Source organism: Hyalella azteca, unplaced genomic scaffold (assembly GCF_000764305.2).
Source record: "Hyalella azteca isolate HAZT.00-mixed unplaced genomic scaffold, Hazt_2.0.2 contig6573, whole genome shotgun sequence".
Lineage (NCBI taxonomy): Eukaryota > Metazoa > Arthropoda > Malacostraca > Amphipoda > Hyalellidae > Hyalella > Hyalella azteca.
The window spans coordinates 43,729-59,426 of NW_025936731.1; the positions used below are offsets into that span (position 1 = coordinate 43,729).

At 42.2% G+C, this 15,698-nt stretch overlaps 1 protein-coding gene across 1 annotated transcript; it reads left to right on the forward strand.

The window, feature by feature from the left end:
- Positions 1-453: 453 nt before the first annotated feature.
- On the forward strand, positions 454-14,991 carry LOC108680547 (protein bassoon). The gene is made up of 6 exons (XM_018169397.2): positions 454-2,316; positions 8,128-8,243; positions 9,462-9,564; positions 9,968-10,086; positions 10,663-10,890; positions 11,227-14,991. Exons 1-6 carry the CDS (start codon positions 1,302-1,304, stop codon positions 11,383-11,385), a joined length of 1,740 nt encoding a protein of 579 aa, XP_018024886.2. The 5' UTR covers positions 454-1,301; the 3' UTR covers positions 11,386-14,991.
- The last annotated feature ends 707 nt before the right edge of the window (positions 14,992-15,698 follow it).

The window sequence follows — 15,698 nt, forward strand, 5'->3', positions numbered from 1 at the left end:
GATCCTCGTATTTAGTCATTGCTGTTTTCTAGCGGTCGCTTTTGAATCTATAGTTGGTTTACTCTGATGGGCGTGCGGCACTGACAATCTTTCATGCAACCAACCTTCGTTATTGATACGGTAGCTTCCCATGTTGTACCATAATCTTCCAGCGAATCGCGTTACGATATTCTCTTTTATGTGATACCTTTAATTGCGGTTTTACTTTCAATTTTATATGTGACTATAGTTGATTTGCAAAATGTATTTACTAAGTTATCGAACAAAATTATGACATTAGTTAAAACCTGTTACGCTAGGTTACGTCCGTGGTTCCGTTACAGCGGTTACATCATAATGTTCCGTTCATCAGTAGTCATGTTTAGGATTATTCGTTATTTTGATGTTTTATCGGTGCTGCTAAAGGAATATTTTTTCTCACTTGGTATTTCTTGAACTCTTCCAGGACACTCAGGGTAGTAGATGAGTGTAGCTGCTCTAGTAAAGTCAGTAGTTTTCCAGCTCATCACGGGTGTTTTTTTATTGTATGTAATTTTGTTGGCTACTTTGAATGTTAGTGCATTGTTCGTATTATGACTTGCCTTACATGCACAGTGTATTTTTTGATGATTGTTTCGACCATGAGCTCAAGATTTTGCTGTGCAGCGCTTCTTGATATTTAGCGGCACCTTTTCGGATGTAGCTTATTGCCACTTACGCTTTGCAAGTGATTGTGAATTAATTCCAAAAGTCTCATTTTGTGAGAGTAACTCTATTCTGAGAAACGAAATTTTTTTCCTAATCTATTTTGAACGTGAAATTTTTGAAATTTGCTCGATTTAGTGTTGCCACCAGAAAGTTTATTACTGTGGTAAGTGAGTGCCGGGTACAAGAATATTAGTCCGGAAGTGTACCAGAAACAAGAACATTAGTCAGGAAAAGTGCAGGAAACAGGAACATCAGTCAGGAAGAGTGCCGGGAACACGAATATCAGTCAGAAAGAGTGCCGGAAACGAGAACATCAGTCAGGAAGAGCGCCGAGAACACGGACATTAGTTGGAAAGAGTGCCGGGAACACGAACATATGTTAGGAAGAGGGCTGGGAAAAGAAAATTGGTCAGCAAGAGTTCCCGGAACAAGATCATAAAGTACGGAGATTCTCAGGAACTTGATGTATTGAATTAAATACATGAATATACGTTTGAAAAGTTCGGGTTTCACTGCTGAAATTCACGGTGGCGCTATTTTCTTCAACATCACTACCTGCCGTCGTGCCGTTTGCTCCTGGGAAGCGCCGCGCTGCGTGCAGCAGCCACACGAGCATGCACGAAGAGAAGCAACAGGTGCTGCAGGCTGTCGCTGCTGTTGCAGCCGCAGCAGCCCAGCAGCCTGCGGGTGGTAACACTCCAGCCACCGCTGGTCCTTCTACAGCGCCCACCACGGGCATGAGAGCGCCCTCTACAGCGACGCCACCGTCAGTACCACGGCATCCTGCTCCCACGCGGCTCTCGGGTGCCCCTGGAGCTGCTGGGTTTGCTATTCCCTCCACCACCACGACCACTTCTCCTTCGGCTGCCGCGTTGCCTGCTGCGGCGGTCGCTTCTGCCATTCGTTCTCCTGCGCCTACGGTGGTCACTGCAGTCGCGCACGGTGCATCGGCAGCGGTGACGAGTACGGCAACTTTATCCGGAGTGCCGGGCCCTGACAATTCACTGCCTTCAGCAGCAGCCCGAAGGACCGGCCCTCTGCCTTCAGCAGCGGGTCGAGGGACTGGCCCTCTGCCTTCAGCAGCGGGTCGAGGGACTGGCCCTCTGCCTTCAGCAGCGGGTCGAGGGATCGGTACCCTTCCTTCAGCAGCTAGAGGAGTTCCTAACACTTCACCTTCAGCAGGAGCCCGCGTGACCAGCACTTCTTCAGCAGCATTACGCCCCACACTGGAACCACCGACGCTGATGCCAGCGTCTTGCTTGAGCTGTCATAAATCCGCCGAGAGCTCCGTCGTGACGGCCGCCTCGTCTTCTGCTTCTCACCATCCCATGTTTTTGGCTCACCGGACGCTGCCTCCTACGTTTCCTACGACGCTCGTGTGCTCCAGGCCTCCTATCTTCCCTCCACCTCCTCCTGTCCATCATCACCTTCACCATAGTCTTGTGCACCATCCTCCTCCGCCTCCACCACCTCCACCGCCTCTTCTCCAGCAACAGCAGCAAATTCCATACTCTTATTACGATGAAGATGACGGTGCTAGCCAGTGTGGACCACCAGGGTCTCGTCGGCCATACAACACTCTTAGGATATCCAAATGGGTCAACCCAATACCTTTTGATCCTGACGATGGTGAGTATTCAAACGATGATCGTAGTGAGGGCGTCGTGGCGCGGTTATTTAAAAATATGGGCCATGTAACTTGAACTGCAAAAACAAATTCAGATTTTTTCTGCAGTTCTTTCCGAATTTGATATGCTCTTAACTCGTTATTTAAGTCGAATACGAACCATTTTGCCATGTTAGCCCGAAGACAATTTTTTTGCAGGGTAGTCCCTACAGTAAGTGAAATTAGAAGTACATGCTCCAGAGACTTCATTGGACTATTGCGACGGCACGCAAGCCGTGGAATTGGGCATTGGCGTTCAGCGCGCATTGTTTCAAATTGAGATTTTTTTATCCATTTACTGATATTTAGTTGATCAATTTATTAATTAAAATCAACTTTCATTTCTATTCGGCGGGATCTTTGCTGTTTCTAGTGTTTGATTTTGTCGTGAATGAACCTGTATTGGTTTTGCACATAATATTGAAAGCATTCATTAAATCCTTATTATGCAAAAAAAAGTTTCCATCTGGCAGCTTCATGTCCTCGATTAAAACTTGAGTGTGTTGATGAGATTATCACTTGCACCACTGCTAATTTATGTATATACATATGCCTGTGTCATGTTAACAATTTTCTTGTTTCAATTTTTCGTAAGCACGAAACATCGTGTTCTTGATACGCATAACGAATGATTTAATATCTTTGCTACTTGTAATGGTAATTTTTTTCACTTGCAGGTGAGTGTCGGGTCGATCGGTGAGACCTGAAAGTCATTAGGTTCAGGGTGAGGCTCCCTGCCACGGTAAGTTTGGCTTGCTTTATACCAAGAGCAACATACTCCTTGACTCACTAGTGCAAGACGACAGAAGGTAAGATGACGGGTATTTATTGTAGAGTAGCAGTCATCTCGTATCACTCACGGCGAATCGCGTCAACGAAGTCATGGTTGACGGCGAACGACTGACTTTCATATGATCATTTATTCATATCAAACTGAATAGTACATTGAGAAAGGCGGAATTTTTATATTTGATTCTTGTAAAATTTTGTTTGAAATAGCGTTGCTATATTGATATCTCTCGTATTGGTCGATTGTGATTGTTGATCGATGGCCTCGTTGTTGTCACTTAGGTCATTTTGATCTCGCTGTTGCCGAAGCAATTCTGGCTTCGAATAAAAAGTATTTCGCTTATATTTCAGTCGTAAATTCATTCTTTCAAACAAAAAAGTTCAAGTAGGCACTTTTTTCATCGAAAATAGGTATCTGCTTTTAACATTCCAGTTTTAATTGAGGATTTTGGATTTTTAAGCACTACACACTCCTGTGCATTGTCTAAACGTTTTACGAGGTTTGAATGCTGGTTCGCACAGCTCGGTGCTTGTTTAGTGATGCGTTAAATTACGATAATTTTTATTTGATTTCCCCATAGTGGACTTTAGAACGAGTTATTTGATTGGTCCTTTGCCGGCATATCCATGATGTAGCCATCATAGATTTTTGAAAATAGGCTCTATTGGCAAAGATCTTGGAACCTTCTACATTGGACGGTAATTTTTGAAGAATGTTAATTATTTGGGTCATCCCACTAGGGTATGATGAGAATAGTTCTCTTTGAGCTGCACCGAGCAGGCAGTGGCCGGAGCTGGCACAGTTCTAGTGTCAGTGTGGCACTGCATGCGAGCTCACGAGGGGTCGCCTCGCTCGCGGTCTCAGATCTGCCGGCCCTCTCATTGCATGGATCCTCATCGGGACAAAGTGCCCTTGCTTGCTGTTCTCTTATGTCAAAAGATAAGCCGTCTTGTGCGTTAAATGATGGATGTTTATTATTGTTTTTGAGATGTTAAGAACGGTGGTGGTGATGGTGGTGCTTGTACTTACTCGTATTGATCTGGCTTGGGACTGTGAGTGCAGGCAGCATCAGTGTAAGTCCGAGAGCCGCTGAACAGCTTGCTGCTCTTCCGACCTTCGTCAGCTGGTCTTGGTCATTACAAAGAAACACCTTCTCAAGAGTCAGGGTTCCTGCATCATGATCGCCTAATATAGTTTTCACTGGTCGACCGCAGAAACTTATGACTGATGTGCGGTGTACCTTAATGTAGCTTGCGGCTTGCTCTGCTCCCCATTATGGCCTATGAGGGCCGGGGCGGCCGATACCATTCCTCGGGGGGACATCTGGATCTACCATCCTCGTATCACCTCGATTTCGAGGATGATACAGGTGAGTAGAATCTGTGTTACTCGGTTGTATTGCTAAAATCTTTCGAACGATCCACCACAAACAGGTACGCTAAGTCAGTCACTCAACACATGCCGCCAACTTTTCTTTGTTTTAAATTCGGACGTTGAACATGTCCGGCAAGCCCTTTTGCTTGCTCACAATCAATGGTTTTTAATGGAATAGTCTATTTTTCCTTGCAGTGTGCTAATTTAGAACGAAATTATATTTTTTCTCATTGTCATCAGTAAAAGCTTCCTGCTTTCCTAGTTGAGAACATGAGAAATTTGAGACTCTATTCAAAGTTAAAAAAAGCAACACAAGAGTCGGCAAAATACCTTTATTTGTAGAAACCTCACGATCCATTCCAAAAATGTTCCTTGATGAAAATTGAGGTACCTATCTACATGTTTGAAGTCTGCCATTTTTGAATTAGTTTTGATGAGAGTTGAGAGTAGCTGATGTCGGTACCGTGGGAAATATTTGTTAGGGTCGTCTCCAGTTGTTAGTTCCAGTTAGTTGATTGTATGTAGACCGAATTGAAGAAAGGGTTAATTTAAATTTTGCTTTGAGGTGTTCAACTGTTTTGACGTCGTTGTTTGACCCAGCAATTAAGCTAGTCTCGTCGTATGTTACTCGATGAAAAGAATGCTTATTTTTTGAAAGAATGCTCGGTACTTGTGGTTGATTCCCTCTCTATACTGAGGTAAAATTGAGCAACTGTTGAACGAAGAGCGTGAATTTTCATCGAGTATAAAAATTAGAAAATTCCTGGCTTCCACTATCTTATCAGATGCGATATCTAATATCCTAAATTGAGCCAAAAAAGCATAATGTTTGACGATTATAGACACAGTTACTATCAATCTTCCAACAGTAAGCTTACATACGATCGTCCGGCTCAGTGCGAAGTACCATTCAAAGAAAAAGTACATTGCCACTGGGGTGTCTAGGAGTCAACGTTCGTACAGGTGCTCGTAAGTCCGCCGGCTGGAGGTGCGGAACGTTGTTCGTCTTCCTTGAACGCTGTTACATTTTCGTGCTGTGATTGGTTTGCTAGAGAAATATGGCGATTGCTGGGTTCAGCATTATAACTATGAAGTCGAAGCAAGCATTGTCAGCTATGGCGAACAAGCGGTTTATACTACACTATAATATCACTTAGTGACGTGACATGAGGTTGAAGATCGCGGTGGTAATCTTGTGAGGAAGCCCTAAAATGTGTTTGCTTTCGATCTCTTCAATTAAGAGTTGCCTGTCCGTGTTTGCTCCTCTAACCCACTTAAAGAGCATTTTATCGCGAGTTAGTGATTGTGTTCTGTATTCTATGCGACGGTTTTTGAGAATTGCATATAAGATTTGGAAACTGGATTACTATGCATAGGATTTCTCACTTGTTCAACGAATAATAAATGGCAAATTTTGTCTATCTCTCCTCATTCTTGAATAAATTTAGTGCCACCCTGCCCTAATTAGTTGGCAGATCATTTAACTGGCATATTACCTCTCCATTTGAAGTATTGTTGGTTTTGGCTATTATCGGGGCATGTTAGAACTAACTCGGTACTTTAATCTTCTTCATCTACTTAGCTTCAAACTTCTTCCCGAAGCTGTTAAAAAACTAACCTCGATTAAATTTGGGACAATTAAACTCGGCTTGATACTCTGAAGTCCGATTAAATGATTGAAATATTCTTCATGTACATCAGGATGCGATTCTGATACGAAATATGATCGTTTTTTGGATAGAAACCCGCTTTTCGGCACGGTCATGTAGCAGCATAAACTTGAACTACTTGCAATCTTCCACCCGCAATCATGTTGTAGACAGTAAAAATCGTAAAGCTAACTGGAATTCTAGATTTAACCTTTTCATTCAATTTGTCACTTTTTTTGCTGGTTCTGACTAATGTCTCGTGGCGTTGGCTCAAGCTTTCACGGAGTCTGCTTAGAATGAACGCACGAGTTTTGAAATTCTCTTGTCAGTTGACTGTGGCGTTAGTTATTAAGTTTGTCTGCCGCGCCTCGTTCGTCGTTTCCTGTGCTTGCCGCCATTGCCGCGCTAAAAATTCCTGGAATTACGGTGTGTGTGTTCCACGTGGTCGATCAACGGATTTCTAGCGTCGCGCTCGGATCATGGTTAGAATTGGACGTTTGTGTCTTTCTTACTTGAATATAATGTATTGGAGCGATCATGTTGTCCACTCGTCTTGTAAACCATAATTTCTATTATTGATATCACGAACTTTGAAGTGTAACTAAGGCACCCTGAGTAGCAAGCGCAAACTGTGCAGGTGGTTCGAAAGCAACCGCGTCCGGAAATGAAGACATTTCAGGCATGCCCGGCCTCCGCCTGGCGTGCTTGCTTGACCGTTGGTTGCAGTGAAGCCGACTCAGTCGGTAGCATTGCTGCGCGGTTGGCCGGCGTCTGAGTCTGTCTGAGATCAGTCTCCAGTTCCAGTCCAGTCCTAGTGCATGCCTGGCGTCTGTGGTGGCATGAGGTTTCGTATGAGCCGTTGTTTCGTTAGTTGAGCGTGATTATTCACTCCCTCTACGCTGCCGTCGTACTCCAATACGAGGCTAATGCAACAACTATAGACTATCACAATTTAACGAGAGCTGCTTTCGGTTTACTCGAATAAAGAGGCAATTTTACAGCTTCGAAATTTTTATCTAAAAAAATTGGCTCCATTGAACTACACAAGTCGCCGTGACAAATTTTGTGCGGTTTCGTAGACGCCGGTGAAGGTGTTTAGCTAACTGTTGAATTCCGTGACTGCCGTCTACTATGCAACCGGTTCAAATAGGTTTACTTTAGCTCTGATAAAATTTAATTAACACTCGACTCTTTCTTTTTGAATTGATCAATAGTGGAACTTTGAATTCCGTTTCAATTTCTTGTCGGTTGTCACAATGATTAACTGGTTTTGGTTGGTCTTCCATAATCCATATTGGACTATTGTTTCGGTTCATTGCCCAGATATTGACAGTTAGAGCGGTTATTGCATAGTTGTGAGATGGTGTCGAGATATTAGTTCAATTAGCCTTTTGTGTATAAATTTCACACCTGTTTACTCTTATTTCGGTAGACTTAATTGGCGGGATCGTTCGTTGATTAGGCTAGTCAGTCGGTTAAAGCAAGATCAATCATGACTACTACTCTTGTGGCCACTCATTCAGGAAGTTCGTTACTTCTTCCTTCGAGTTTAGGATCTACCATGGGGTTTGAGATGCCACAGAAAGGTGAGTGACTTTCACTTAATTAGCTGAATTTATCGAAGTGCCTTTAAGCCGTTAAATTCCGGTGAAAACTTGAGGTTGGGCACTTCTTTCATTGACTGGTAACGTCTATAACCCTAGTTCGCACTCGCCTCCTAGCTTGATGGTGTTGAGCAAAAATTATTTTGTTCGTCGATGCCTCCAGCCGACTACTTCGGTAGTCTGCAAGCAATTGACTACATATTGTTAACCTTTACCATTTCAGGTTGCTCCTCTAGCTCGTTGTTCGCTTTACGATCATCGCCTGAGAAGACGCCTTTGGATAGACAAAATCTGATATGTGCATCTTTTGTTAGATGGCTCGGGCAAAATTGTAAATGTTTATTTGGTTGATTTCAGGGCAGCAGCAAGTCGGCGAACAGGAGCTGGCCACGAAGATGCTTCAAATTCAGAGTAAACGTTTTTACATTGACGTCAAACAGAACAGACGGGGTCGCTTCATGAAAGTGGCAGAGGTGAGAAAAACACAGATTAGTAGTTTTATTTATAAATGGATTCTAAAGAAATTCAAGATAGTTACTATCAATACGTTTTCATTAAAAGACTTGAAATGTCTACTCCGTTTATTCGTATTGAAATTTTTAGAATAGTTTGTACCACGTTTGTTTTTGGCAGTGCTCGTAAAGCTTATCTGTATGGTTGTAAGCTAAAAAGTTGGGAAAATCAGAGGCATTTTCCAGAATTGACATCTGGTTGAGCAGAACAATCAGGACAAACGTGAGCGCTTCTGGCTAGTAATTCTTCCAAGACTCCCTTATTCCAGAGGACAGTAAATTGAACTCATTTTCGAGCAAGTAATTAAACTTATTTGAAATAGACTAGAAATAATCAGCAAAGAATCAAACGTATAATACAAGTTCAAGATATCGACTATACAAAAATAAAACTTGGTATGAACTAATGATGAAAAATTCTGTCGCGCCAAATGGCGTTTATAACTAGCGTTACTCCTGAAGGTTTCTAATTCGCAACTAGTTCAACTAACAGGTGAATAACGATTGATCTTTGAGTTCTGGCTTTAATGGAGACATTCCAGATAACCTGAGTAAAATCTGGAAAATTATCCTCGACTCTCATTTTATTTCTTTGCCTTTTCTAATGTTGAACGGAATTTTGTATCCACCAATAAGCAAATCTTCCTCGCTAGTGTAGGCCAATATTCAAAGACGCCGTAAACGAAGTAAATTTTGTATGTAATCTATATAGACTTTGTAGAATCTTTAATATGATGATTCTGCGTGTAATTTCGCTACGGTTGCTCATAGTCGCAAGTGCTAATGTGACCTCGTGTACCAACTTGATCAGGCTCTTTTTCCTATTCAGCAATGAAATCCAAATTGCATTTCAGTTACTTTAAGCTCGCACACGTGCGCGTCGCAAGAAATCCGTCCTGTTGAATTGGCTGCTTTTTACCCAGTATTTCTTCAGCGAGTCTAGTTTCAGTTCAATTGGCAACAATTTATTATTTTCCCACCAAAATTTTTGGTGCACATTATATCAAATAAAATGGGAAATGCGTGCCCTAAATTAGACTTATTAGAGAGGACTCTCCCTTCTTGAAGAACTGGAACATTGGACGCATAATAAAGCATTTATTCATGGACAAACTGATCGGTTGATTCTCGACCGAAATATCATACCAGCCATATCTTGATAACATGATCTTCTTTCAGATCGGAGCTGACGGTCGGAGGAACCAAGTATTCTTAGCATTGTCTACCGCGGCTGAGTTTCGAGAACACCTTTCTCAATTTAGTGATTTCTATTCTAATTTGGGTGAGTCTTGTCGCACAGTCGAGTTCAAAGTTGTATTATTTTGTATTAGTTGCCTATGGTGTATTAGTGATTCATTAATATCGTCCGAAAGTGGCTCAAATTAACCGCTGTTGAACCTCTGTTTATCGAAAAGTTTTTACTACCAGCGTGCATTTGCATAAGGATGACTACTGAAACGGACCTGGCACTGCGTGATAGTTCTCTCTCAAGTATGTTAAAATTTTGAGATAGGTTGAAAACTTAAGTGATTTGTAACATTAGGAGGACGCATACCACTGAATTCTACCAATTTTTTCCATCGAGCTTCGCTATAAATTGACGTTTGATTTCGATAACTCTATTCGCTCGAAGTGTAGTTTACCATGTAGTTTGTGTAAAATGTAAAAATGTTTAATTTTTCCAGGACCGCCGAATCCTGACACGCTACCCGAAGACGGCAAACTCAAATCTGAGACAATGGTTAAAGACAACAGACGGTACTACCTCGACCTCAAGGAAAATTCGAGAGGGCGGTTCCTGAGGGTAAGATTTCTTCCTAATAGATAGAATTGTAGCCAACTCTAATTGAACGAACCGAGAGTGGTGAACATTCTAAACAATCTGACCCCCTATCAAATAAGTCCGCAGATCCATGTTTTCTGAATAATTTTTTTTCTTCGATATGACCTCGATCAAATATAAAACTTGGACCTGTTTTTTTTAGACCTTTCTTCTATACAACACGATTCGTGGTTGTTATTGCAAGCGATCAGACTTTTTTTTATAACAGTTTTTCATAGATTACTGTCCATTATTTCAGCATAGTTTTTTTAGTCATTTACCACAAATTGGCCACAATTTCTTTCACCAGATGTTTTTCTTAGTCATTTACAACATGGTTTCTCACAGACGATCGCTCCTTTTTCTGAAGCATTTTTCAGCCATTCACTAGAAGTTAGTTTCAAGTTGCCACCCGCACTCCCTCTTTTTGTTTCATCAGCGTTTTTAGCCACTTGGTTAAAACTGGTTATCTTCATAATGTCTATTCCTTCGCTAGCTTCATCATCGTTTTTCAGCCTTCTTAACACATCCGCCTAATGATAGCTGCTAACTTTTCAGGTATCACAGACAATCGCACGAGGCGGGCCGCGCTGCCAGATTGCGATCCCAGCGCAGGGTATGATAGAGTTTCGTGACGCGCTCCAGGAGCTGCTGGACGAGTTTGGCACCGACGATGGAGGGTTCAAAGGAGAACTGCCAGAGGGGCGTCACATGCGCGTCGAGAACAAGAACTTCTACTTTGATATCGGCCAAAATAATAGGGGCATCTACATGCGGATATCAGAGGTGACATTTTAGGCATCTGAGTTTAAATGTAATAGGCAAGGACAGCCTGTATTGAGTTATGATTATGAATCTAGGCGGGATAATAATACTCTTTTGTGTGGATTAGAGGCATAATACTCTTTTGTGTGGATAGGATAACTCGGAATGGCTGAAACATAATTTGAAACTCGTGCCTGTAGTAGGAAGTCTAGTAGATGCTGGACTAAGATCTGTCGCGAATTCCTACAGAGCGATATTTTTGTTCAATTTTGAATGTATTATTGACCAAAAATTAGAAAAATACTTGGAAGCTATGTTTTCTCCTGCAAAAATTGTATGAATTTATTTGTCCCCCAGGTGAAAACGAACTTCCGAACGGCGATTACGATTCCGGAAAAGTCTTGGTCTCGGTTTCGTGATATATTCACCGATTACGTGGATAAAATGAAAGACGGCAGCGACAAAGAAAAAGCTCCAGCTAGTGGCGAAAGTTCTTTGTCATCTCCCAATAAATGAGTAGGCTCATATGACTAGGCAATTTTTGAGGTTATTTGATGTATAACTTTTAAGATTCGCCATGCTGCGGTGTATGCCAGTGGAGGAGGAACACAGAGTCGTCGTACGCCGGCTAGGCGGCTCAGCTGCTGTAACTTCGTATATGTTGACCGACGGTAGTGCGGCAGTCCTGGCAAACAATGGGAATTTCATTCAATGTGACTGCTCGTCGTTTGATATCTGGACGGACCTCGAGGCTATCAACTTCGTGCGAGTCTTCTGTTCTGTGGACACTCTTCACAATTTTGTTCTCGGCGTAATATTAAACGATGAGGCTCTCAGCTCAGAAAGTCCCGTGTCGCGTCATCATAAGCTGTATAAAGTGTAAAGAAATCGTATAATAACCAGAGTCTTCTATTATATTGCCTGTGAACCATTCATTTTAGTACGGCGGTACGAGGAGTAACTGTGTTATTAGTTACTATCAAGGGAAACCACTCCTGCCTATTCTCTTGTAGGTCATCCACCTTCAGTTAAGATTGATGCAGCTTGTGCTGCCACTGCCAGCTAACTTTGACTGTCCAGTGGCAAATGTCGTTTACGAGATCTCGCTGGCTCTCGTGCCAACCATCAAACCGTGCGCTCATTGCTGCTGCTGTTGTTAGTATCCGAATTTATTGGCTTCATCAAAGATGAATCGCGTTTGAAGCTGTTACACACGCCTGCCAATTGGGAAAGTCGTTTAATTCTTGTCTATCCTTTTTTTTCACTAATTCCCAACGAAGTGCCGGCCAATTTTTTGTTTCACTAGTTCCCAACGAAGTGACGGCGGTGCGAGGGAAGCTCGTTTGGTATGTCTGACCTACCGGTGCCGTCCTGGTGACGCTTCTTAGTCATTCTAGCAGAATGTTTTCATTAATGCAGAAATTTTCGTTGTGCGGAAAGTTCCCATTTGTTTACCATTTATCCATGTTAAAACCATATTAGTGCACTTCACTAATGTCTCCGAATTTATAATGTTTTCTCTTGATCAGATCAATACCGAGCTGGTGTAGGTATTTTATGTTGCAATTGTTCGGATATTGCTTCGTAACCTGCCACTGTTCCTGAGTTGTTGTTTTACATTTACCCTCTAAATCGACCGTTTTGCAGCGATCCAGCGGTTGACTCGGGTTGTAAGTCCGGCCATCGGTTAAACTACTAATCCTTTTCTCCCTATTTTGTGGTGTGCCCTTCTTTGCATACGGTAAGCCTATGCTTGGAATTTCTGACGCACCTACGTTCCTTTTGGAGCCTTTGCAATGGGTACACGTTTTGTAGCACATTCGATAATTCTGCGAATACTGTGTCGTAAAAGATAGATTGACAAACCCTGTTGGATGATACTGCTTATGTGATATACCTTTCTGGTTACGCGGTCATAGAGAGGTAAATGAATGTCAGTTTAACAAGTTTATTTCTAGTCACGGCAATATCTTTGTACTAACACACATACGTTGTCAGATCGTGTCCTGAAATAAGATTCTTGCTCCTGTTGTAGAAGCAAAACTCCATCAAAATAGGGCGCTAATATCTCTAAAGAATACTATTCAGACTTCATCTCTAATCTGCCGATTAGGTGGCGTTTCAAAATTACTTGCTAAGTGAAAAATCTAGGGAGAAAAGCCGTAATTTTTATGTCTGGGCGAAACCTGGGGCTGGGCTTCGCCTGTTCTTGCTACTTAGAACTGCCATTCGTGATGCCAGGAGGATTTGTATCGCCATGCGGTCGTGCATTGTAGGGGTCACTGTACCGCTCAGCTCACGTTTAGTAGCTAAAGGAAGAAAGCGGCGAGTCTCTTGGTGTGCTGACTCGATAATCTCTTCACACCAGCAATACTCAAAGGGGCCGCTCCTGCAGTGCTCTACATTTATTCCATTTATTTCTTATGTGTAGTAATGTGTACTTCAATTTTGTATGACATTTGTAGAAAAAATACACGGAATGCTGGCTTCATCAGGCCCGTGTGCGGTGGATAGTTGGTGCAACTTACCTTCTGTAAAATGAGCGCATACTTTGTTCGTCAGCGCTCTCACATCCATGAGGTAGCTTGTTTAAATACTACATTATACGTCTTGAATAACTTCACGCTATTTGTCGGCTCTGGTTTGATGCTTGAATTCCAGCGTGTAATGCCCAGTTATAGGAGCGCCGTGTGCCGTGTAAACCGCTACGGTAGTATAACGGACACCTCACCTTGAGCATCATTCTCCGCGTTGGCAATGCAGTTTCTTAGGATGCTGGCATGTCGGTGATGTAAAAGGAAGATTGTACATGTACGTGTCTATGTAAATCTGTTTTCTGAAACGGCGTGCGTTTCTGCAAATCAGATTTTTCACTACGAGCCTAATATTGGCAAATACTGATTTATTCATGAATCTATGCTGTTGGGTGGGGGCATTTGATTCACTCACCAGTCGGAGCAGACGAGCTTCGACTGCATTTGAAGCAACTTCACTGCCATTTTCTGTAGTTAAAGTGTTGGACTGGAGAGAAATGAGATCGCTTAAGTGGCAGCGTCGCACTGTCCAGTTATCGGAGCATAGCTGCTCGTTGCTTGCGAAGGAGATTTATGTGGTTTTCTAGTTGGGTTTGCTGTTTTGATGGAGTTTCTTATTTGTTGTGAATCCTAGATGCTTGTTACTGTCTGGTTTGTACTGGATGAATAGTGTTGGACTTCGGTTTGTTTCCATGAGTTACTTGTGTATCGTATAGCAACTGTTACTTGCTAATCGTTAAGACAGAAAAAATCGTCTCTTTATTTATTGATCGGGATATGCCCCCAATTCTTTATTGTTGCTGTTATAAATCGGCTGCCAGTTTGGCGCTCTATCTGCTTATCGTCTATTTAGTGGTTGAGACTTGAACTGGAGTACAGGGACTTTGCTCTCATCGTAAGAGCGTCTGAAGTGTAACGGAAAGAGGAAGTCTTGAAGCGAGCATCACGCGCGCGACTAAGTGCAGAGCTTGCTCAGAATTTGATTATTCCTAGTTGTCTGTCTATGAGGACACAGGTGAAGTGGAGTTATATTTCATGATTTTCATTGCAGCTTTACGAAAAAGTTTTCTACACCAAATAAGGAACACTTTCATACTGCGATGACTGTGACGTTCAGAGCTCTTTTGTCGAGATGAGGAATCCTGCTGTGATGAGTTTTGAGCGGCATCAGAGAGGATATTGATTTTTTTTTCCCACCATTTATTTCTTGCTTGAAAAACTCTAGCCTTATTACGAATATCCCATTCATTGTCGGAAGAAAAATTCAGTTTTTATGATATTTTTATACTAGTTCATTATTTATTCTATACTAGAGTTCGATTCATGAATGCGAGCTTCGAAATTTTCTATTATGATCATTTTTTGGTGTATAAAAATGTAGGACAACTCTTGTTGCCTATTGGTTGGCTTGTTAAAACATAATTTCTTGACCGCACATTTAGACGTCTTACCAAAGAATCTAGAGCGCTCGAGTCTGTTCTGACTCCAGAATCATGCTGGCTTGGTCTGTCCCGTCCGAAGCTCTCGACCATAAAGGGACTGGAATTTGACAGTCGACAGATACGGCAATAGATAGGCTTTGACTGGATTTTGCTTTTGATTATCCTTCTCTGCTGAGCGTTACACCTACCGGTTGCAGCTCAACACTCTACAGAGACCTTCGGTACATTACATATACCTGTAATCGTGTGATTAAAAAGAAAGGCTAGCAGGTATCAGTAGATATACATTGGCTCTGAAGGTGTCTAGCTCAATTATTGAACGCCGTCCTCGTGATGGCTGGGTAGATTGGTGAATATTAATGCCGGAACAAGTCACGTCATTCACCGTATCGCATTGCAACAGGCCTTATTGTACTGTCGGCTAAGTAGACGAGAAATGAGGATAGTGATTGGACAGTTTACTCTTGGATATGACAAGAAGAAATTCCCTTGCGCTCAATCTTGTTCTAAGTTTATAGCGTGAAGTTTATTTTTGACTCGCGTGGGCTGAGGATAGCAGCTTCATGAATAATTGCCACCAAATTGAATGTTGATGCAAATTTCTCTTCAGCGATTTCGGAATTGGAGTACATTAGTCATTGTAATGGGAATAAAGTTTAGGAGCCGGGTCGAAAAAAATTTTACTTGAACAATTTGATATTAACCCCCTCTACCGCCTGACATGAGTAACCGGGGTAATAATGTCGCAATCCTAATTCCCAAAAATGATATGTTCCAGTGAGCCCCAAATGACTTACACTAATGGTTGCAGCCAAGTACAACTTTAAAATTATATTCCGGGAGAGTGACATGG